Source organism: Oncorhynchus keta, chromosome 19, assembly GCF_023373465.1.
Source record: "Oncorhynchus keta strain PuntledgeMale-10-30-2019 chromosome 19, Oket_V2, whole genome shotgun sequence".
Classification (NCBI taxonomy): domain Eukaryota; kingdom Metazoa; phylum Chordata; class Actinopteri; order Salmoniformes; family Salmonidae; genus Oncorhynchus; species Oncorhynchus keta.
The window spans coordinates 48,107,028-48,130,258 of record NC_068439.1 but is presented as its reverse complement, the minus strand read 5'-3'; the positions used below and the strand labels follow the sequence as shown (position 1 = coordinate 48,130,258).

The 23,231-nt window shown below is 44.9% G+C and overlaps 1 protein-coding gene across 11 annotated transcripts in view; it reads right to left on the bottom strand.

The window, feature by feature from the left end:
• Positions 1-23,231, bottom strand: part of LOC118397707 (otoferlin) — a 129,757-nt gene that overhangs the window by 7,883 nt on the left and 98,643 nt on the right. For 3 of the 11 annotated variants that reach the window (XM_052470681.1, XM_052470682.1, XM_052470683.1), the window contains exons 10-42: positions 22,878-22,940; positions 22,545-22,629; positions 22,253-22,412; positions 21,804-21,990; positions 21,373-21,559; positions 20,885-21,108; positions 19,959-20,067; positions 19,602-19,800; positions 19,052-19,172; positions 18,595-18,695; positions 18,274-18,364; positions 18,050-18,166; positions 17,557-17,709; positions 16,811-17,003; positions 14,428-14,552; positions 14,175-14,309; positions 13,273-13,434; positions 12,610-12,681; positions 11,020-11,139; positions 10,518-10,679; positions 10,179-10,341; positions 9,544-9,719; positions 9,283-9,312; positions 9,007-9,141; positions 8,764-8,839; positions 8,048-8,196; positions 7,469-7,741; positions 7,142-7,269; positions 5,492-5,662; positions 5,218-5,378; positions 4,841-4,983; positions 4,251-4,339; positions 1,469-1,567 (exon numbers count right to left, since the gene is read on the bottom strand). In XM_052470681.1, the coding sequence (XP_052326641.1) occupies positions 1,469-1,567; positions 4,251-4,339; positions 4,841-4,983; positions 5,218-5,378; positions 5,492-5,662; positions 7,142-7,269; positions 7,469-7,741; positions 8,048-8,196; positions 8,764-8,839; positions 9,007-9,141; positions 9,283-9,312; positions 9,544-9,719; positions 10,179-10,341; positions 10,518-10,679; positions 11,020-11,139; positions 12,610-12,681; positions 13,273-13,434; positions 14,175-14,309; positions 14,428-14,552; positions 16,811-17,003; positions 17,557-17,709; positions 18,050-18,166; positions 18,274-18,364; positions 18,595-18,695; positions 19,052-19,172; positions 19,602-19,800; positions 19,959-20,067; positions 20,885-21,108; positions 21,373-21,559; positions 21,804-21,990; positions 22,253-22,412; positions 22,545-22,629; positions 22,878-22,940 (4,559 nt within the window). Of the gene's footprint in view, positions 1-1,164; positions 1,264-1,468; positions 1,568-4,250; positions 4,340-4,840; positions 4,984-5,217; positions 5,379-5,491; positions 5,663-7,141; positions 7,270-7,468; positions 7,742-8,047; positions 8,197-8,763; positions 8,840-9,006; positions 9,142-9,282; positions 9,313-9,543; positions 9,720-10,178; positions 10,342-10,517; positions 10,680-11,019; positions 11,140-12,609; positions 12,682-13,272; positions 13,435-14,174; positions 14,310-14,427; positions 14,553-16,810; positions 17,004-17,556; positions 17,710-18,049; positions 18,167-18,273; positions 18,365-18,594; positions 18,696-19,051; positions 19,173-19,601; positions 19,801-19,958; positions 20,068-20,884; positions 21,109-21,372; positions 21,560-21,803; positions 21,991-22,252; positions 22,413-22,544; positions 22,630-22,877; positions 22,941-23,231 lie in introns of all 11 variants that reach the window. The other 8 variants (XM_052470691.1, XM_052470689.1, XM_052470680.1 and 5 more) reach the window with 7 other exon arrangements.

Genomic DNA, 23,231 nt, shown 5'->3' with positions numbered 1-23,231 from the left:
CATCTGATAACGACTGAATAAGAACACGGTTTGAACTGTGTATTTAAATACAAATGACCTGATTTGGTGTTGGGAGGGTCACATGATTTCTATTGCCATGCACAACACAAAGCTTTCCAAAAAACAAAAAAAGAGTCACATAAATGATCTCAAAAGAGTTTATGACAGTGCTTTCCTTCATTGGAGCGAAGATGCATATACGACGAGGTTAACATAAGCAGAAGTGTCATACAATGCAAAATGTGTCTCAATGCAGGCTCAGTACAGTACTGTAGGTGAGTTGTACTGCTGCAGTGGCGTCAAGTGGGCAGTGGTTGGTAAAGAGGGTTGGGTTCCATTCATTTTCAATTCAGAAAGGAAATCAAAATTCTCATTTCAATAATTTAAAAAAATGTATCTTTCAAAATTGATGGCAGTTTTAAATTCTTCAACTGGAATAAAAAAAGAAAAGATGAATGGACTGAATTGAAACCCTGAAGGTGGGCACATTGGAGAAGCAGGAGGGGAGGCCAATTTTTTTATATGACTTTCAATGTCCATTAGAATTGATTATACTATTATCATTAATAAGAAGCATCATATTACAATAAAATTGCAAAAAACAACGAGGACATTTCCCATGCAAACATTCTTGACTAATGCTATCGTTTAACCCCTGCCCCAGACAATGTAGGAATGTGCTGTAGGAATGCAGGACCATACCAGTTAAACAAATGGCAGTAAGGATGATTAGAAATTGGCTGCCATGGACTTATCCTGGCTTATATCCAATATAATGTGTATGAGACCTACTGAAAAGAAAAATTCTAAATCAATACGTGTGTCATCCACAGAACATATTGCAAACCATTATCCATGATCTGGATAATTCAATAACGATTAGTCCATTTTAGATGAGTAAATGGCCTGGCCCTAGTGTCATTTGTGTGATGTCTTTGATGACACTGACCCTTTAGGCGGTTTTAGTGGTATGGCCCTGATTGGCTTCCTCTCTCTGTAGGCGTGAAGGTATGGTGGTTTACTGCGTGCTGATAGGAGGGCTGAGGGAGAGAGGTGGGGCTTGAGCAGGGGAGCAGAGTTCTGGTTGTTTAGCTGAGGAAGGGGCGGGTAAAGGGAGGGCGAGGGGTTTGTACGAGCCATGCGATGGAATCATATGTGTTTTACCCCTTGACATAGATGTCAGACATCTTCTCTCCTGTCATGAAAGCATCGTCCTCTAGAACTACGTCATCAGTGTTCCAAATAATAACACGCAGCTCAAAGCTAGACAACAGCACAGCATCGACACACAGGAGAGAGAGAGAGAGAGAGGACATCAAACGAGACACGACAAACAAACACCCAACACACGGAAAACATAGAAACAAAAAACAAAAACAATGATTAACGCCAAAAAAACGCAGCACGCCACCATGTCACACCCACGGGGCGATCAGGGCTTAGCGCCATGGCCCTCTGTGGTACCTACCCCCTGACAAATATGTCACTGGACTTTTCCCCAGTGAAGTAATCATCGTCCTCGAGTATTACTTCGTCTGTATTCCATATAACCACCCTGAGCTCATATCTGGCGAGGAGGGAGGGAGGAACACACACAGTTGGACTGCTGTTGTCTGGTGCTAGTTAGCCTTGGAACATGACTGTGTGGACTCTACAGCCATGTCCCAGGGTTAATACTAGATGACCAACCCACTCTAAGGACATAAAACACTTACCACAGAAAACCTGTAATCGCAATTAGTCTGAAAACTATAAGTCCATTTGATTTAAGAGTTATATAAACAACAGTTCATATTGGACCATAAATAAGATACAATACTTCAGTCAACCTTTCAGAAAGGAGTTCATATGTAAAAGTTGTCACATGATATATCTGTGATGTATATACACCAGAGGTGTGGACTTGAGTCACATGACTTGGAATCGAGTCAAAAATATGATGACTTAGACTTTGACACCATTGACTCGTGACTTGACTTGGACTTGAGCCTTATGACTCCGACCTGACTTGACACACTCCCCAAGCCCAAATATTTAAAATGATGCTATTAAAAAAGTGTGCAGCGCATCAACTCTTCATTTAAACGGATTACAGTTTGAATCGGACAGCAGCCAATCAAATTGTGCCAGCTGAGAAAAAGTTGTGCGTGGCAGTGCAGAGGAAAGTCGCCGGGTGAATTCAGATGGAGCCCTTGGAAAGATGATACCCAAAATTATTATTTCCGGATATAAAGAAGACTCTGTATCAACAAAAAACGCATTGCAACTTGCAAAACATGCGGGAAGAAAATTACAGACGGAGACGCAACAATTTCCAACTTTGTTTGACATTTGAAGCTGCTCAAAGAACGGTAAGTCGTGGTTAATATAGCCGACAGCTATATCATTTATAACTTTACTAGTGTAGTAATGTTAAATCAATGAGCCTCTACACAGTCAGTCAGTGCGGGAACATGATCATTGCACCCAAGATTGAGCTACAACTGGCTAGGCAATTGGTAGCCTAAATCCTGCCTGATGTTACTGCTGTTCCTAAAACCATTGACATACGTTAGCCTACTGGAATCACACACAGAGTGTGTGTGTGTGTGTGTGTGTGTTAAGGTTGGGCAATTGTGTACAAGCCTACATCGCCCGATTGCGCCCCATAGCGATCCTCGATAGTCGACCACTATTGGGGGTGTTTCCCATGGCTACCCAGGTATTTACATGGAAATATAACGTTTATTTGGAAAGTAATAAATATATAGATATTTTTAAAAGCATTCATGATTTGCGTAAATGTAATATACACTGCTCAAAAAAATTAAGGGAACACTTAAACAACACAATGCAACTCCAAGTCAATCACACTTCTGTGAAATCAAACTGTCCACTTAGGAAGCAACACTGATTGACAATACATTTCACATGCTGTTGTGCAAATGGAATAGACAACAGGTGGAAATTATAGGCAATTAGCAAGACACCCCCAATAAAGGAGTGGTTCTGAAGGTGGTGACCACAGACCACTTCTCAGTTCCTATGTTTCCTGGCTGAGGTTTTGGTCACATTTGAATGCTGGCGGTGCTTTCACTTTAGTGGTAGCATGAGACGGAGTCTACAACCCACACAAGTGGCTCAGGTAGTGCAGCTCATCCAGGATGGCACATCAATGCGAGCTGTGGCAAGACGGTTTGCTGTGGCTGTCAGCGTAGGGTCCAGAGCATGGAGGAGCTACCCGGAGACAGGCCAGTACATCAGGAGATGTGGAGGAGGCCGTAGGAGGGCAACACCCCAGCAGCAGGACCGCTACCTCCGCCTTTGTGCAAGTAGGAGCAGGAGGAGCACTGCCAGAGCCCTGCAAAATTACCTCCAGCAGGCCACAAATGTGCATGTGTCTGCTCAAATGGTCAGAAACAGACTCCATGAGGGTGGTAAAGAGGGCCCGACGTCCACAGGTGGCAGTTGTGCTTACAGTCCAACACCGTGCAGGACGTTTGGCATTTGCCAGAGAACACCAAGAGTGGCAAATTCGCCACTGGCGCCCTGTGGTCTTCACAGATGAAAGCAGGTTCACACTGAGCACATGTGACAGACGCTGGAGACGCCGTGGAGAACATTCTGGATGCTTTAGTCCAGATCTGGGAGGAGATCCCTCAGGAGACCATCCGCCACCTCATCAGGAGCATACCCAGGTGTTGTAGGGAGGTCATACAGGCACGTGGAGGCCACACACACTACTGAGCCTCATTTTGACTTGTTTTAAGGACATTACATCAAAGTTGGATCAGCCTGTAGTGTGGTTTTCCACTTTAATTTTTAGTGTGACTCCAAATCCAGACCTCCATGGGTTGATAAATTTGATTTCCATTGATAATTTTTGTGTGATTTTGTTGTCAGCACATTCAACTATGTAAAGAAAAAAGTATTTAATAAGAATATTTCATTCATTCAGATCTAGGATGTGTTATTTTAGTGTTCCCTTTATTTTTTTGAGCAGTGTACTATTACTCTTGTTAAAAATATGAAATGGTATTACATTTGGTGAAGAGCACATTATGACTTGTTTAGGACTCGAAACTCAAAGTTTAGGACTTGAGACTTAATGGTCTTGACTTGAGACTTGACTCTGACTTGCCTGTCTTGGGACTTGAGTGCTAAGACTTGAGACTTACTTGTGACTTGTAAAACAATGACTTGGTTCCACCTCTTGTATACACTGTATCTACACTGACTGAAGACTTGCGCCAGCCCCAGACAGGACCTACTTCTTTGGTTTCCGTGGTGATATGTCGATGGCGGGTCCAGGTGCTGGCATGTCCATGGGGAACATGTCTACCCACATCTCAATCCGCCCCTGTGGAGTTTAACAGAAGTCACAAAAGGTTATAACCGCTTATTACAGATTCATTATCCACTAATCTTCATTATTTACAGATCTGGTTTCAAATACATATGTATTTGAGTATCTGGTATTTCAAATACTTTTTTCTATGTATTTTCGAATACACAGTCCAAAACATATGAGTATTTGAATGGTTATTTGAAAACCAAATAGTCTACCAAATTGTATTTGAAAGTATTTCCAAATACTTAATTCAAACACTATTTTCAAATACCTAGGTTAAATTCAAGGAAGTGTATTTGAGTATTTTCAAATACTTTCCAAGTGTATTTAAACTGCTTTTCCCTTTTCCTAAAATATATATAAATACGTATTTGAAATACATTTAAATCTGTTGGGAAGTTGCAAATTGGGGAGACAAAAGGGGTAAAAAAGGTTCTAGATAAACCCTTATAATAATGATATATAATAATAACATGTGGATAGTTTTTGAGATATAGGAGTTGGTGTTACCTGTTCGATGCCAGGTTTCTCAGGGTGGAACAGGGGTCTTGTCTCAACGTGTTCTGGGATGAGTTTACAGCCCACCCTAGGGATCTCCTCCCAGTGCTTCAGCACTGTCAGTGCCAGGTGCTCATCTGTCTGCTTCTTTAGACCTGTACACACACACACACACACACACACACACACACACACACACACACACACACACACACACACACACACACACACACACACACACACACACACACACACACACACACACACACACACACACACACACACACACACACACACACACAAAATACCAGGTCTCCCTAAATGTAGACAAAGCTTAATAAAGCTTGCTCTGTTAAATGACATAAATGCATCAAATACTAACAACATACCAGTCTCATCCTCGATCTCTGTGGCACCCATGAAGATACGGTTGGCGACCTTGACCCTTCCCCCGGGGCCATAGTGGGGTCCGTCCAGCTTGCCCTCCTTACAGAGCTTGGCCAGGATCTGGCTTGGCTTCATGGGGTCACGCCACATGTTGTAACCATGCCTACCAGGAACAAACAACACCACCAGACTGTTATCGATATTTACTTGCTTTTTCTTTCGAAAGAGACAGACAGACAGAGGAACATACTAACTAACAGACAGACAGGAACTCACACAGAATAGTTGTTCGCGATGCCACAGGTAGCTCTGTGTTTGCTATAGTAGCGGTTCTCCAGGTCGATCTTGGTCTCCCCGATGAGGTCATCAGTGCCCACCAGATCCCAGTCGTACACTGACACGCTCAACATGGACTCCATGGGGAACGTAGCCTCCATGTCAAACGCCCTGAAAAGGATTTGAGGGAGGCAAGGAGAGGAAGGGACGGAAGGAAGGGATAGACCAAAAAGGATGAGATGAAGAGAGTACGGATGACATTTGAGATAAGATTTTGATATTGCCAAGTTCAGAAACAAATATTTAACTGTCACTTCACACTGATACAAAATACGAATTATTTACAGAACCACATCGTGGACCAATCAAATTGAGTTGAGACACTTAAAACAATCATAGTCAAACATGGGACAGGCGTCATCTATAACACATAACATCATCTCTACCAGGGGTCCAGGGAGCAGAACTGCAGACCGAAAAATAACATCATTTTTTGATGAAGGGAAACAGAATCGGGAACGAAAGTGATCTCTGGTGTTCTGGAACAGAGCCGTTATTTTTAAATCTTGATGATTAACAATGTTAAAATGTTAATTTTTTGTTCCAAAAATATTCCTGATGTCTAGTATATCATTTTGTAATTTGGTGACGTTATAACGCTAATAATAGCCTAAACACATTCCAAGCCCCATCCATGCCCACCCCTCTCTCTCGCTCTGTCCTCTTCCCATCGTGAAATTTCAGTCGCATCTCACGGCTGCACTTATCTGAACAATCAAACATGTAAACAACTAGCTTACGCATTCCATACTGTAGAAGGATTCTCTATCCGTGCTAATGGTTTAAATAAATACATTTGTTATTATCTTAAACCTGTGTTGATTTCATTGGTAAAACAACAGAAAATAAACCATATGAACCGTTACTTTTTGGGGGGTTCAAACTGGTCGGAACACTGGAACGGAACGAGAAAAAAATGGGATTCTGTTGGGGATGGAAAGTTTGGAAAATTATTTTGGTTCCATCCCCTGATCTATATACATGTATGTATAAACAAAAACAAAGCACAGTAGATAAAAGGACAATTAGGCATTAATAAACAAATGTGTCCATTGGAGGATAAGGTGGCAGGCTTTGGCGCAGGCATTTACATCATTATTGTTAGCTGATAAAATGTCACGGCATTTATCATTTTCATCGAGACCGTTATAACATTCTCATTTGGTCTGGACAGCGGAAGGAAAACATCATACCTAATGGAATCGTATATCCCACACCTAAAAGCAAGGCTCGAGCTTCTGTTCAATGGAACCATTGTTACAAAAAGTACAAACACGTTTACCTAAGGGGTTATTTGTGTATCGACCAGGTTCAATAGCGAGGGGGGGGGCCACTCCACATCAACATTTTCCAAAAGAGCTTTGATATTGCTTGGATAAAACTGTATGTAGAAAGGGTTCTGTCACCGAAGGTGTGTTTAAAAAGGCTCTGGATAACAGCGTCTGATGACTAAAATACAAATAGGAAATGGTAAGCTTTTCATAGATGGCGCTGCCAATGCATCTATGTGAGTTACAAGAGTCAAGTAATGCTTCAATGCAATAGCTGAATCAGAAGCAAAGTGCAGTGAGTGTATCCATCCACACTCACTTGCCAAAGACAGGGTTGAGCTGTTTGGAGATATAGTTCTCTTTATCCTTCAGCTCTGACTTGCCCAGTTTGATGACGACGTAGGGGTCCGCTTTCCCATTGACATCAGCAGGATGGAGGTCTGTGGCCTGGAACAGAAAGTTGAAGAATGTGGTATAGTTCAGGTTTTTACTCAATCATTTATTCTTAAAATCTTTTGAAACCTTATTTTACCCCCCCCCCCCCAAAAAAAAATTGTTGACTGAGAATACATGACTAGGTTGCTATGCTTTAGAGCAACAAAGGTTTGGTTTATGGTCAGGGGTTAGAGTCTAGGCTGTTACTCACCCTGACCACGAAGACTCGCACCAGCACATTGATTGGGTCATTGTGTGGAATGCTCTGGAACATGCCCATGTTAGGGTCGAAGCCCGCCTCCCGGGTGATCTCCTCAGACAGAGGCAGCTTGTACATGCACATGGAGCCCTTGAATCTGCCCACGATCCTGTCGTCATCCAGGGCTGCTTCATCGTCGTCCCCTGCCTTCCCTCTGTACAAGTTGAAGGTGTGGAGCCAGTCCTCAAAGTTATCATACTCTGCCTCCAACTCCTTGTTGTACACCTGGAAAGTACAGACGCACGCCCACACATACACACAGTTTAATAACTGACATTGTGGGGGGACACAATTCAGTCCCGTTCAAAATCCTACTTTCCCTAACCCCTAACCTTACCTTAAACCCCCTAGAAATAGCATTTAACCTTGTGGGGACTAATAAAATGTCCCCAGTTGGTCAACTTTTTGTTAGTTTACTACTCTTGTGGATCCACAAGTATAGTTAAACATGTCGTCCCCCCCCACACACACAGGTATCAGAGCAAGGGGTGTGTATGTTTGTGCCCAGTGGAATCTCTAAGGCCTACTGACCAGCAGCTCGTTCACTTTGGGTTTGCTGGGGCGTTTCTCTGTCCCCTCTCCTGCATGGTGACTCTTCTTCTTGTCCTTGTTCCTGCTCTTGTCTCGGCTCTTCTCCTTCCCCTTGGAGCCTTTTACAGGGAGGTCATCAGGTTTGATATCTGAGGGTGGAGCGAGGGAAAGGAGAGGAGAAGGGGGAGTGGAGGTGGCAGGGTGCAGGGGGCAGGGGGCAGGGGAGGGGAGGGGAGTTGAGTGGAGCGAAGGGATGGACACGTTACAGCACCCCAGATATCAATCAACATGAAAGTTGACATCTGACCCCTCTGGCCATCCATTGCCATGGCAACTGATATCCATGCCATCATATTTAAAATTGAGTTCATGCTACATGCTAGTAGATGTATATACATGATTTGATATGGAGTCATGCTTTCCTTCTATTTTAGGTGGAGATGGGTGGGGGTAATCGGATGGGGGGGTCCTAGGGATGAAGGAGGCGAGTGATGATGGTGTGCAATGCATACAATGCCTTCACATTATCAACTCAACTGGTGCCCTCTCCACCAGTCCGCAAGCAGGCAGAGATAGACACTCTGATCCTATAGCATCCATCTATAAAAGCACACATCACAGCCATCCACTGCTCCCATTCTTATCCACTATTTAGAGCTTAAACAGAATCCTGTCATTCTGAGAGATACGGTAGTCATCCTGAGAGACCGTTGTACCTGCTCCCTCTGCTGCTATCTCCTGCTCCTCCCTCTCCTCGGCCTCAGCCAGAGCTGCCTCCTGGGCCCTGAGGATCTGAGAAAAGATCAGGATTATTCCCACAACACACACATAGAACTGACTTTATTCTAGGACACTCTAGTAGTCTAATTGGAACTACTCTAACACTATTTCCAGAATATAACCATATTCCTACTAGACGGAACAAAAAGCAATATAATAGATTATAATAGATCTCTCACCTCCATCAGTGTCTCTATGGAAGCAAAATATTTGGACCACCAGTCCAGCATTCTCTCGTCGGTCTCATCGTCCTCCTCCACCTCTCCCTTCTTCTTCTTCTTCTTCTTCTTCTTCTCTTCTTTCTCCTCCTCATTCTGCAGATACGAGAGAGAGCATCTGAACAAACGAACAAAAGTGCTACCTGGCATGGTAAATAAATGTTACAAGTGGCAATTGATGTCTGTCCACATGGTGAAGCTCTTTCAAATGAGGAGGGACAGATCCATACCACTTACCACATCAACTTTAATTACTGCATCAGACGACTACAGGGAGAGGGTCACACAAAACGGCGCCAAATTACACACAAATGAAAATGCTAAATATATCAATATAAAACACACACAAAAAAAATCTTTGTTTTACACCACACACAGCACCAGAGGTGTAAAAGCCATAAACCTCAATTTCAGTCCTTGAGTGCATCTCTACTTCTGTCCTTTTCAAAAAATCAAAAGAGATTAAAAAAAATCTGAGACATGCGTGACAAAGCTTACAGCATCTAACTTCACCACCGTGTCCATTTTCCTGACTGAGGGGTTGGCGCCCATGTTGACTATGACATCACCTGTGGGGTGAGAGAGGGTACGGGGCAGGGTGCGGGAGTAAGGGGAGGAGGGGCGAGATTGGGACCCCCCGTTGGTCAGGACCATGTAGCCATTCATCAGTCTAGCTGGAGTGGGGTCAGTGGTGTGACCGAGGAGGAAAAGGACAGGATGAGAGAGAGAGAGAGAGAGAGAGAGAGAGAGAGAGAGAGAGAGAGAGAGAGAGAGAGAGAGAGAGAGAGAGAGAGAGAGAGAGAGAGAGAGAGAGAGAGAGAGAGAGAGAGAGAGAGAGAGAGAGAGAGGCAGGAGAGGCAGGAGAGCAGGAGTGGGAAAAGGCAAGCGCAGAAAGCTTCAATATAAGTAAAGCATTCATATGCACACAGGTCTGAGAGGAAATCAGAAACAGTTGAAAAGAATATGGAAGATTAGACTCAGAGAATATACAGTATATCCCCAAATGTCCAGTATATACTCAAATAGTATGAATACATGTTATTGGATTCCCCTGAACAATACAAAAATGTAAAATCTTGTAATAGGAATAGAAAGTACTAGAAAAGTGTCTTGCATAGTGTGAGTAGGTCTACCTGCGCTGGCCCAGTTGTTTTGCGTCTTGTCTGGGGGGCTGTAGATGAAGCGTCGTAGGCTGGTGACGGCGTGGGAACCCACCAGGGTGTATCGGCCAAATGCCCTGCAGTCCACTACCCGGATGTTAAGAGGAGGGTGGAGCAGCTCGTTCTCTGGCAGGTCCTGATGGTGCCATGGGGGCAAAGGTCAGGGGGTCACATATCGAGTTAGGACTAGGTGGTATGAAGTTGCCCTGATCTAAGGTTTAAACATCTGGAATCTATTTTCTATACACAGTACAGTATCTGTTGTCTTTCATTGTCTGAAAGGCCATCAAGATTTGACCAGATTCTACTCACCACCTCGAACCACTTGACCAGTGTGCTGAAGTTGGGGTTCTTTTTGAAGTTCACGATGAGTGCAGACTGGACTCCTCTCCCTGCACACTCTATGTCCACCCTGGGTCTGTCCACCTGGGCCAAATTCACCCTCTTCAGGTCCCGCAGGCCCCAGAACAGAACCTGGACCACAACCCATCACACTGGATCAGACCATTTGAACAGCACCCCCCCAGATCTTCAACTTATTTGGGGGTTCCGCATCTGACACACTTATGAATCACTTGTTTTGGGGGTTCCGCATCTGACACACTTATGAATCACTTGTTTTGGGGGTTCCCTTTAGTTTCCCTTACAGGATCTCCACTTCTTGGACTCACAGTAATGAGGGAGTTCCTCCTCCTTTAAGTGTCTAGTTTTGGGGTACCTTCTCTTTGTCCTCTAGTTTGGGATACCATCCCCCTATTTGTAGTTTTAGTGCCCTCTCGGAGTTCTGTACCCTAGTCATAGAGTGTTGTCTCACCTCTATGCGATAACGGCTTAGGACTGGTCTGATGCCCATTGGCACAGGGAGGATGGGTCCACGGTCTGAGTCTGTCGGACCATTGATGGCAGGAAGCTCCGCCCTCCCCCCTTGCCCAATCTACTCAGGGAAGAGAATTGGGGTTATTTGTAAAAAAAAACAAATGTTTTAACCATAACTAAGCAAGTCAGTTAAGAACAAATTATTATTTACAATGGCGGTCTACCCCGGCCAAACCCGGACAACACTGGGTCAATTGTGCGCCACCCTATGAGACTCCCAATTACGGCCGGATGTGATACAGCCTGGATTCAAACCAGGGACTGAAGTGACGCCTATTGCACTGAGATGCAATGCCTTAGACCGCTGCGCCACATACAGTATACACAGGGCCAGTTGTTTTGGTTGTTTAAAAAAAATGGATTGACTGGTATTTCCAGCATTATCCACTTGGTTTGCTGCAGGTCGAAAATCCAAAATCAATCAATCAATGTGTGGTGATGCGCGAGTGAATGGTAAGCCAGGAGAGGCGTAGTTGTACAAATCTTAATCGCACAAAGCCTATTATTTAGCAGGGATCACTATTTGTAGATCAGTGATTCTACATCTTAGCTGATCCTCTCTAATGGACTCGGAAGTTGGTGCTAAAAAGGGGTCAATTAGGGGCAGGTTAAGGGTAGAGTAATTGAAACCAACCATGGAAGTATGTTATAAGGGATTTGGTGGTATCCCCTACCGGGACTCGAACCCAGGTCCAGTGACTATCAAGCAGGTCAAGCCAACACCTTAACCATTATACTATTATCTCTCCTTAAACTGCCCCTAATTGACCCATTTTTAGCTACGGTACATATTTCAAGTCCATTAGAGAGGACCAGCAGCAAACCTAGTGGATAATGCTGGAAATACCGGGTTAAAAAAATCAACTAATAAAACAAACAAAACAACTGTCACTAAGTATTCAGAAAAACAGAAAAACATATGCAAATTATACATGTAGAAATGTACAAATTGATATACAACACAGTCAGCATCAGTATTCCGAGATAAAAGTGACCCAACTGAAGCTGTTGAAACTTTGTTTTTGGACTTAGGACTTAGTTTGTCTGAAGTTTTTAGTTTTGCTTCCTAGTTTGGCTTCCTAGTTTGGATTGGATTCTCTTCCTCGTTTTGCAGAGGTACAGACGTTCGAGAGAATCGTTACAGAGCAAGACGCTGAATAGAGATGGGATGGGGCAGAAAGGGAGAAAAGCACCTTTATAGAATAAAACATAGCAGAAGACAGAGGAGGCTGGTGGGATGAGCTATAGGACAGGCTCATTGTCATGGCTCGAATGGAATAAATGGAATTGAGTCAAACATGTGGTTTCTATATAATTCATGAGTTTGATACGTTTCATTAATTCCATTCCAGCTGTTACAATCAGCCTGTCCTCCGATATCTCCTCCCACCAGCTTCCATTGGCAGAAGAACACTTAGAGTGAGAACCAGAGAGTGAGAACCAGAGAGTGAGAACCAGAGAGTGAGAACCAGAGAGTGAGAACCAGAGAGTGACCATAGAGGGATGGGCAGAAGAGTGAAAAGAGCACCTTAATCTGAGGAACTGCAAAGTCATGGACAGCAATCAGAGCCCTCCTGATCTCCTCATGGTCATAGGGAATCTGCAGAGCAGGGGCAGGATACCGGAGTATGTAGGTTGGAGGGCACAATGTAGGGGTCGTAGGGCGAGGTTCAGTGAGGGACAGAGGGAGAAAAGAGGAGGAAGGAGGGTCAAGGGACCACAGGGTGGGCGTGGGATTAGGAGACGGTGGGAGTAGGGGAGAAGAGGCATAGGAGGAAGAAGGAGAGGAGGACACATAAATGTGGGAGAACAGACAATTAGATGAAATGGAAATGGATAACAGGCAGATGAAGAAAAGGAAAGACAGAGAGAGAGAGAGACCTTTCTTTTCTAGATTTGCTGAAGAGTTAGCTAGTGACCGTGTTCCGTGCGTAAGGGTGTGCACAACTGTTCAGTAGTTGCATATTCCATGCATTTAGTAAATCGGTAGAAGATCATTCTCTACGTGATTCATTTGTCCAATAACTTCTTGCTTGTACGTCGGGTGTGTATTTTTAAACTCTTTTCATGCTTGTCGCTGGCATGCTCTCAGTGTGTCCTTGTTATGTGTTAGTTTCCTAGTGTCTGTGTGTGTGTGTGTTTGTGTGTGTGTGCACATGTGTCTATGTGCGTGCATGTGTGATCAGTTTACCTGTAGCAGCTCGAAGGCAGCCAGTAGGTCACCGGCGGTAGAGTTACCACGGTAGATCTGGTAGTACTCTAGCTGAGGGGGGAACCTCGGGGGTCCGTAGTGCTCGTCACACATCTTAGTGATGGGCTTAGCAAACGTACGACCAATGAACTCTGCCTTGCCCTGGATGCCACCAACAGTAGAAAGAAAAACAAAGTTAGAAATGTTTCTGGGGTGTACTTCCTGCCATGTCCACTGGGGGTCAGTGTAAGCACAGAGGTAATGCTGAAAACAGTGTAAAAAGCGGGGACTATTCAGAGAAGATGCGACTGTAATACTAACAAAATACTTAAAAGAAGTCCTACTAGGGGCCATACCCCTATGGGTTCCATCAGTTTATGAGAAGCATGCATGACTATTAGAGTAAACACTTTAACCAAACTAATCAACTACTGTTTCAGCTGTCAAACACAACCGTGTCTACAACTACTAACTTCAACCACTACCGGAGGAATGCAAGAGGACCATGCTTATGGCTACGTCATGGAGAGATGGTAAACCTAGTTTGGGAAGGGCCTTTTAAAATAGCCTGTCCTGCCTCTTGTATGACTCCGCTAACTAGCTACATTGCTACGCAAACAGAAGCCCAAAGCAGGAGAGGCGCTACTTCAAGCGTTCACACTCTACTTAGCCCCAACAGCATCCACCACATGAGGAGGTACAGGAGGAACATGGTAAATGAAGACAAGAACAGATACACAGTCAGGACATATGGACAAACACCGTGTTGGGATCACAGATCTCACAGTACTTTGAATCCTCGTATCCTTTGAATCCCACAAAACTATTTATTCTCTATGGGTATAGATAGACCTCTACCACAATGATAGTTCCCCCCTCTCCCTCTATCTTTAGGGTCGTACCACAGTGTCCTGGTCATAGACCTCTACCACAATGATAGGTGGGTCGTCTCGTAGCTCGCCGGCCTCCCCGAACAGCTCAACATCATCAAACACCAGCAGCTGATCCCACGTAGGGCACAGAGTCTCACTCAGGACCTAGAAACACACAACAGGTCTTGCTTGAAAAATATTTGTTAAATAAAAGTTTTAAAAAACTCACACCAGCACACACACACACACGTACGCACACACGTACACACACCCTCTCTCTTACCTCAGTGACCTGGCTGTGTGTGGAGAAGAAGACCCTGGCGAAGGGGTCTGACAGGCCACTGCTGTCTGCAGCAAACAGACTCCTGGCCTGGTACATGTGAGCCCTCAGCTGGAATACCTGCTTCACTGCAGCCCAGAGAGAGAACACAGAGATGAGACAACACTCAGATACACAGGAGAGCAGAGAGAGGACACAGAGATGAGACAACGTTCACATACACAGGAGAGCAGAGAGAGGACACAGAGATGAGACAACACTCAGATACACAGGAGAGCAGAGAGAGGACACAGAGATGAGACAACACTCAGATACACAGGAGAGCAGAGAGAGGACACAGAGATGAGACAACACTCACATACACAGGAGAGCAGAGAGAGGACACAGAGATGAGACAACACTCACATACACAGGAGAGCAGAGAGAGAACACAAAGATGAGACAACACTCAGATACACAGGAGAGCAGAGAGAGGACACAGAGATGAGACAACACTCAGATACACAGGAGAGCAGAGAGAGGACACAGAGATGAGACAACACTCAGATACACAGGAGAGCAGAGAGAGGACACAGAGATGAGGACACAGAGATGAGACACAACACTCAGATACACAGGATATACACAGAGAGAGAGGACACAGAGATGAGACAACACTCAGATACACAGGAGAGCAGAGAGAGGACACAGAGATGAGACAACACAGATACACAGGAGAGCAGATACACAGGAGACATACACAGGAGAGCAGAGAGGACACAGAGATGAGACAACACTCAGATACACAGGAGAGCAGAGAGAGGGACACAGAGATGAGACAACACTCAGATACACAGGATATCAGAGAGAGGCACAGAGATGAGACAACACTCAGATACACAGGATATCAGAGAGAGGACACAGAGATGAGACAACACTCAGATACACAGGAGAGCAGAGAGAGGACACAGAGATGAGACAACACTCAGATACACAGGAGAGCAGAGAGAGGACACAGAGATGAGACAACACTCAGATACACAGGAGAGCAGAGAGAGGACACAGAGATGAGACAACACTCAGATACACAGGAGAGCAGAGAGAGGACACAGAGATGAGACAACGCTCACATACACAGGAGAGCAGAGAGAGGACACAGAGATGAGACAACACTCAGATACACAGGAGAGCAGAGAGAGGACACAGAGATGAGACAACATTCACATACACAGGAGAGCAGAGAGAGAACACAGAGATGAGACAACACTCAGATACACAGGAGAGCAGAGAGATGACACAGAGATGAGACAATGCTCACATACACAGGAGAGCAGAGAGAGGACACAGAGATGAGATAACACTCAGATACACAGGAGAGCAGAGAGAGGACACAGAGATGAGACAACACTCAGATACACAGGAGAGCAGAGAGAGGACACAGAGATGAGATAACACTCAGATACACAGGAGAGCAGAGAGAGGACACAGAGATGAGACACCACTCAGATACACAGCAGGGAGCAGAGACAACACTCACATACACAGGTACACAGAGATGAGACAACACTCAGATACACAGGAGAGCAGAGAGAGGACACAGAGATGAGACACCACTCAGATACACAGGAGAGCAGAGAGAGTACACAGAGATGAGACAACGCTGAGACAACGTAGATACAGGAGAGCAGAGAGAGGACACAGAGATGAGACACCACTCAGATACACAGGAGAGCAGAGAGAGGACACAGAGATGATACACCACTCAGATACAGGAGAGAGAGACACAGAGATGAGAGTACACAGAGATGAGACAACACTCAGATACACACAGGAGAGCAGAGAGAGGACACAGAGATGAGACAAGAGCTCACGTACACAGGAGAGCAGAGAGAGGACACAGAGATGAGACAACGCTCACGTACACAGGAGAGCAGAGAGAGGACACAGAGATGAGACAACACTCAGATCACAGAGATGAGACAACACTCAGATACACAGGAGAGCAAAGAGAGGACACAGAGATGAGACAACACTCACGTACACAGGAGAGCAGAGAGGACACAGAGATGAGACAACGCTCACGTACACAGGAGAGCAGAGAGAGGACACAGAGATGAGACAACACTCAGATACACAGGAGAGCAGAGAGAGGACACAGAGATGAGACAACACTCACATACACAGTTGTGAGCCACTAACACTTGAGTACGTACTTCAATGAATGGGTAGAGGGAATGTGTAACTATAAAACTTGGCTTTTACAGCAACTACCCACTGGACACGTCAATTCAACGTCTATTCCACATTGGTTCAATGTTGATTCAACCAGTGTGTGCCCAGTGGGTACTTACCTACTTTAGCTGCAGTATACAGTGCTGTAGGGGTCACAGATTGTAGACAGACTTACTGTTATAAACCAGACTGATAGGGGGTAAAGACTGCAGACACGAGCCTGTCCTGGGAGCCTTGTTCTCTTCAAAGCCGTTGGGCATGCCAGACAGGAAGTCCTTCCTTTGTTTGTTGAGGCCCAGCCACAGGTACATCTCCATCTTAGCCTGCACTGTCCACCCGGCTGGACCAAACCCCTTCTTACCAGGCAGCTGGGGACAAAAACGTTACAGCGACGTTGCAGGGATATTTTTGCAACTTTCATCAGCTATAGTAACATTTTCGTCTTAGCTTGGGTTCTAGAGACGCAACGTCACAGACATACAACAGCAAACGCTAACGTAAATGGACTTTCATCAGCTCATTGTTTTATCACAGGTTTTGCACTCATCACTTCATTCTCTACCAGAAAGTAGGCTGGCCCTCTCTGACACTGCATTCTGTACATTTATAAATCCCTTTTTGCAAAAACGGCCACATTACTAACCTGTACGAGAGACCGTACCCGGTCACTCTTTAAATGTTGTACCTAACTTACATAAATATTCTTCGCAATACCCTACAGTTGGACGCGTTGGTGCCTTTCTGGCAATCCGCATTGTCGTTGGAGGAACGCTTTTTACTGAGGGATGTGTTGTTGTTTTTGTTGTTGTGCTTGTGGTACTTGTATTTGTGTGTTTCCAATGCTCCTGCCTTGATTGTGTCACGCAGGCATCCCTGGAAGAAGAAGCAGAGGGCGGAGAGAACCACAGAAGCTTCACATACCCTGAGGAAGACAGCTTTGACCTTGCCACAGTCCTTGCCTGTCTCCTCGTCTACGATGGAGTAGAGGATGTCTTTGGAGGGGATGCGGGCGTAGGCGATACGCTTGTTGCTACTCATCATCCATACAAACACGTCTGGGATACTGTGCTGGGGCTGGAGGGCACAGGGGATACAGGTTCAAAGTGTTATTGACACCCACATAGTGGTCAATACAGGCTGAAATTCCTGGGCGTAACATAAATGACATTGATATCCACAAGGACGCACACTATTTCAACAGTGAAGGGCATTTCATGAGTTCACAGTGGTGCTCTTAACTGTACAAAGCGATTGGTTATTATTAAGCTAGTGTTTTACATAAGGGAGAGTTAGGATCCACTGGCGGGAGGTTGCTGAATGTTTTTCTGAGGTTGCCTGTGCTCTTTCTATCAATTGCTCTGTCGATGCATCTGGAATGTGTTATAAATAAAGTTGAGTGTAACAGAATCTGTACCTCGTCGGCAAGGAAACGTAGCCTGTGCAGGAAGTTCTGAACCATCTTCAGTTTGTCTCTCACTGTGTTCCTCTTCACCTGGGAGCGAATCAGCTTGGCCTGCTGGCCCATGCTCTCCTATAGAGAAGGACATGACATTATACACATTCCCACCCTCTGCTGCATAAGGATAGATCCGTAACCATAGCAACTCTCTCCATCACTCTCTCAGAGCGGCGCTGTACCATCTCTCTCATGCAGGACTTGAGTCTCTCTTTGTCCAGTTTGGTTCTGCCTGCCTGGTTCTGGTCCTTGTTCGCCAAAGTGACGAAACGACTGAAAGTGAAAACACAGAGACACTTAAAGAAGATACTTTGCATAATAGGATCAAATCAAAATCAAATCAAATGCTATTTGTCAAATACTTACTAAACAACAGGTGTAGACTAACAGTGAAAGGCTTACTTGCAGGTCCTTTTTCCAACAATGCAGAGTTAAAGGTTAAAAAAAAATAAACAAGTAATTATGAATTGATTATGGTTGTCGTAGCGGTAATGTTATCTCACTTGCAGCCAGTGCTGAGTTCCTCCAGCACCCCTCTGAGTCTGCGCTCTGGATAGGCTGTCTCTGTCTTGATGATCTCCTGCACATCATTCAGACCCTCCTCCTGTCAGACACAACACACAAACAAGGGCATCAGATACAATATACTCTTAGACAAAAAGGTGCCACCGAGAACTTTAAAGGGTTCTTCGGCTGTTCCCATAGGAAAACACTTTGAAGAACCCTTTTGGGTTCCATGTAGGACCCTTTCCACAGAGGGTTCTACATGGAACCCAAAATGGTTCTATGTGGAACCAAAAAGGGTTCTCCCTGGAACCAAAAAAGGGTTCTCCTATGGGGACAGCCAAAGAACTATTTTTGGAACCCCTTTTTCTAAGAATGTAATACCTTGAGTTATTTGGGATGAATTAACCTATTATCCTGCACAATGGTGCACATTCAACATGAGTGATTACTGACCAGTTTGTCAGCGATCTTGTCCATGATGTTGGAGTTGTAAAGTCTTCTCCTCTGGTCCTGCCACCAGCTCTTGATGTAGATACATGGCTTCTTCTCAAAGTAGGGCAGGTGGAAGTAGTTCCTAAAGTTGGGCACAAATCAAATTAAACAACCTTTTCTAGGCTGTGTAGAACAGATGTGATCCTGTCAACTCTTATCTGACAGGGGAGAGGAAGAGAGTTGACATTATCAGAGTGCCTCAGAGAATGAGATCAATGGAAACTGATTTCTTTCATATCTCTCTTTTTTTTTCATGTTGTACCGTGCACCATGTTATTTTTTACATTTCCATGATCTTATGTTAGAGTATTTTGGTATACATACTGTATCTTATTCTATGAATAAAGAAGACCAAGTGGTACACTGACTTTTTTGAGTTGTGACACCCCATCAGCAAAACAATATTTCTAAGCAGAACTAAGGCTTTATAGGGGTGACCCAGGAGGAACTAACGGAACATGACCAAACCACCACTGATGACCCCTGACCCTTGAACCCCTGCCCCTCTGACCTGTCTGTTATGACAGGTTTCATGGGTGGGGAGGAGGACACAGACACCAGGTCCCCATCATCATCTGCCTCGTCCTCACTGGAGTTCTGCTGGATCAGCTCTGACTCCTCCTCATCACTCTCTCCTCCTCCTCCCTCTTTCTTCTTCTTCTTAGCTGCCGAGGGCTTGCTCACTCCATCTATCTGGTTGCCGTAGTTGCCTGGGAGAAGGAAATGGGGAAAATAAAGTAGTAGAATTGTATGGTTGTGTTATTGTTTGTGTTATTTACATGCCAAACATACAAATCATTGAGTACTCTCTTTTTAGACAAATACTTATGAGAAGTTATTACTGTATACCCTTGAGTGTAGTACTTACCTATTGTGACCTCGAAGCTGATTGGCTTATCGCCGATCTTCCTGTCGATCATGGTGGCCTCCAGGAAGGAACCAAACAGAAAGAATTCCTCTATTTTCCCTGTAACACTCTGAACGACAGAATGAAGAAGACAAAGTAAACAACCGAATACAAATTAAAGGTAGAACCAACCCCCATTTGACCTTAAACTCACACACACAGCATGCTAAATAAACAAATACAGTCTCAGTTACCGACACACAGGTTTTTCTTTTTAATCAAACAATGTATTGTTTAGTACTGATTGAGATGTTGAGCACGTTAGGGTTTGCCTCGTTAATCTCTCTCCCTCTCCTATAGGCTAAGGGGTGATAGCTACACATGCACCTGGCATATAGTCAAACTGATATGAACAACTTACTGCACCCAAGGGAGACATTAGGGAGGCATTAGCTAAACAAAGAGACAGCTAGGGGACAGTTGGGAAAGCTAATGTTTAGCCTGGGGTAACACTGCTTACTGATTTCCCTAACGGCCAGCTAACAACTTTAACAGCAATATAATGTCAATGCAATGCAGTATAACAACAGAATGAAGACATCTAAGCACTGACTGTATATGGCGAGGTCAGGAAGTCATAGGCAGGGTCAAAGGGCAAAGCTGAAGACGCGTAGGGTTTTATGTATCTTAACTGAAAAGATGTGGGGATACTCAATAGTTTGGCAGTTTCTCCCAATAAGTCCTATGCCTCATAATCAGAATTAATGGGGATGAGAAAGGTCATGTAAGGTAAATATAATGGAAAGATTGAACATAGTACTGCAGTGTGAGGTGTGAGTCAATGACAGCCAGCCAATGTACACTCCCTTTTGAAAGGAAAGGCCAATGGAACTGACCTCAGACATACATGGCAACCAATGAATAGTCACCACCCAATCAGCACTCACCTCTGAGATGTTAGAGACAGGCTCCACCTGCACCTCGGTGGAGCTTACAATCTCAGTGGAGGTGGTGTCCAGGATCTCCACGGCAACGGAGATGAGGAGGCGGGCCCTGAAGGACACGCCTTCCCCCAGCCCCTCATTCAAGTCCTGGTGCTCATCCATCAGAGTGTACTGGCGGGTGGAGCCATACATGTTGACCCAGGCTGGGCCCATGGTGGGCAGGAACCCTGGGGGAGGGGAGGAGGGATGGAGGATGACAGGAGAATTCAACAAAGAACAGGGTCCTGAGAAAGGCTATTGCCTGTGTGGTGTCGGCAGGAGCAGCAAACCATTGTTGACTTTCTTTAATCATTTGGGTCAAAGCCCTCTAATGACTTGGTAAAAACGACTGACGACCAAAATGACTAATGTGCTACAATAAGATTGGATTGACCCGATGTCCTGGCAATATTCGACCTTTGAGCTATGGTTGGGGGCAGATAGGACCTCACCTTTGTCACCATCATTGGCGATCTTTCGCAGGTCAATGAAGTGTGTTCCTATGGCGACGTCGTTGACTTTGTCGGAGTCTCTTATCTGGACCTTCATGCGTTTGCAGAGCGGAGGAAACATCTCAGTGAAGACCACTTGCTCATTCCAGATCGGCTCATAACTACTCTTCTGGACCGACGTCTTCCCCTGGAGGAAACACCATCAACATACGCCTGGATTGGCACCAATTCAACTCTTACACTGACACTTCATATTATGCAAATGTATACTGTATTTATAATGGGGAATGTGATCATTATGTAATGCTGTTTGTCTCTTTTGTTTATCAAGTAAATAAATAAAACAGACAGTTTCAATAAGACCGTTTCAGGTTCATGGTATGGAGAAGTGAGGAACCTCCTGAGTAGTGGGTGGCTGTAAGTGGACCTACTCTCTGTCCGGCGAAGAGCACTTGTACGTAGGGGTCCACCAGGTCTCTGTTCTCCCCTATGAAGGCCTTCTTAACGTTGGCCATGATGCTGGTGTTCATCTTGGGAAGGCCCTCAGCGCGGTAGATCTTCACGTAGAATCGTGCCCACTGCCTCTCCAAGGGAACACCCTCCGGAAGAAGGAGGTTCCTGACCAGAAACAAAAGGTTGAAAAACAGTTGTACGCCTGATTTCGTCTCAATGTAACCCCTTGATAACATTCTCCGGACTTTTTTATTTGACCCCTGACCCCCCTAAACATTTACATTTACATTTAAGTCATTTAGCAGACGCTCTTATCCAGAGCGACTTACAAATTGGTGCATACACCTTATGACATCCAGTGGAACAGCCACTTTACAATGTATATCCCTTCTACAACATTCTATTGCCCGAATAAAACATTCTCTACCCTTCTATGTCGTCTTCATCCGTCTCGTTGGCCTTGTGGGGAGTCTTGATGTTGTCCCCCTTCCCCACCACGGCGATGTCACACTTGATGTAACCTTTGCAGCCGGCCGTGATGTCATCAGGGTCAGACAGTGTGGCCCACTTGTGGTAGAATTGGTGCTCTGTGACAGACAAGTATCAATCCAAAAATCAACCATTCTCTCAACCACTTACAGGAATTAAAATAATTCTAAATATGACCACGGCAACCATCAACATCTCCCATGTGCCAGTCTCAGGACCTTACCACTTACCAGGCTGGGAGTAGACTGTGCCAACATCCAGCTTGAAAGTTCCAACTAAGGTGCCACTCCGCAGCAGGTTCTTAGAGTGGATCACCTGGTGAGAGAGAGGAGAGGAGAGGAGAGGAGAGGAGAGGAGAGGAGAGGAGAGGAGAGGAGAGGAGAGAGAGAGAGAGAGAGAGAGAGAGAGAGAGAGAGAGAGAGAGAGAGAGAGAGGAGAGAGAGAGAGAGAGTAAGGAGTAAGAGTGTGTGGGAGAAGGATAAAATGTTGATTTCATGCTCAAAGGCTGTTACTATAAAGAGAACGATTGAATGTCTGTGTGTGTGTGTAGAAGAGCCACTTACGGAGAGCTTCAGGATCTTGTCAAACATGACATCTGGTGGGACGTGGAAGTCAAAGACAAAATACTGTGGGGAGAAGAGAAGGCATAATGTGATGTGACAGATACAGTAGCCTTACTTTCTGTCAAATGACTCATGTATTGTATGATCATTCCATTGAGTTCAGTAGATTCAAAGGTTGAATTGAATGAATCAACCCCTGAAGGATTCATTGGTCATGCCACACAACACGTTTCTACATGCCTGATAGGGCTGGGAATTGCCAGGGACCTCACGATACAATATTATAAAAGCAAATCAAATTGTATTGGTTGCGTACGCACATTTAGCAGGTGTTAATGTGTTTGTGTAGTGAGA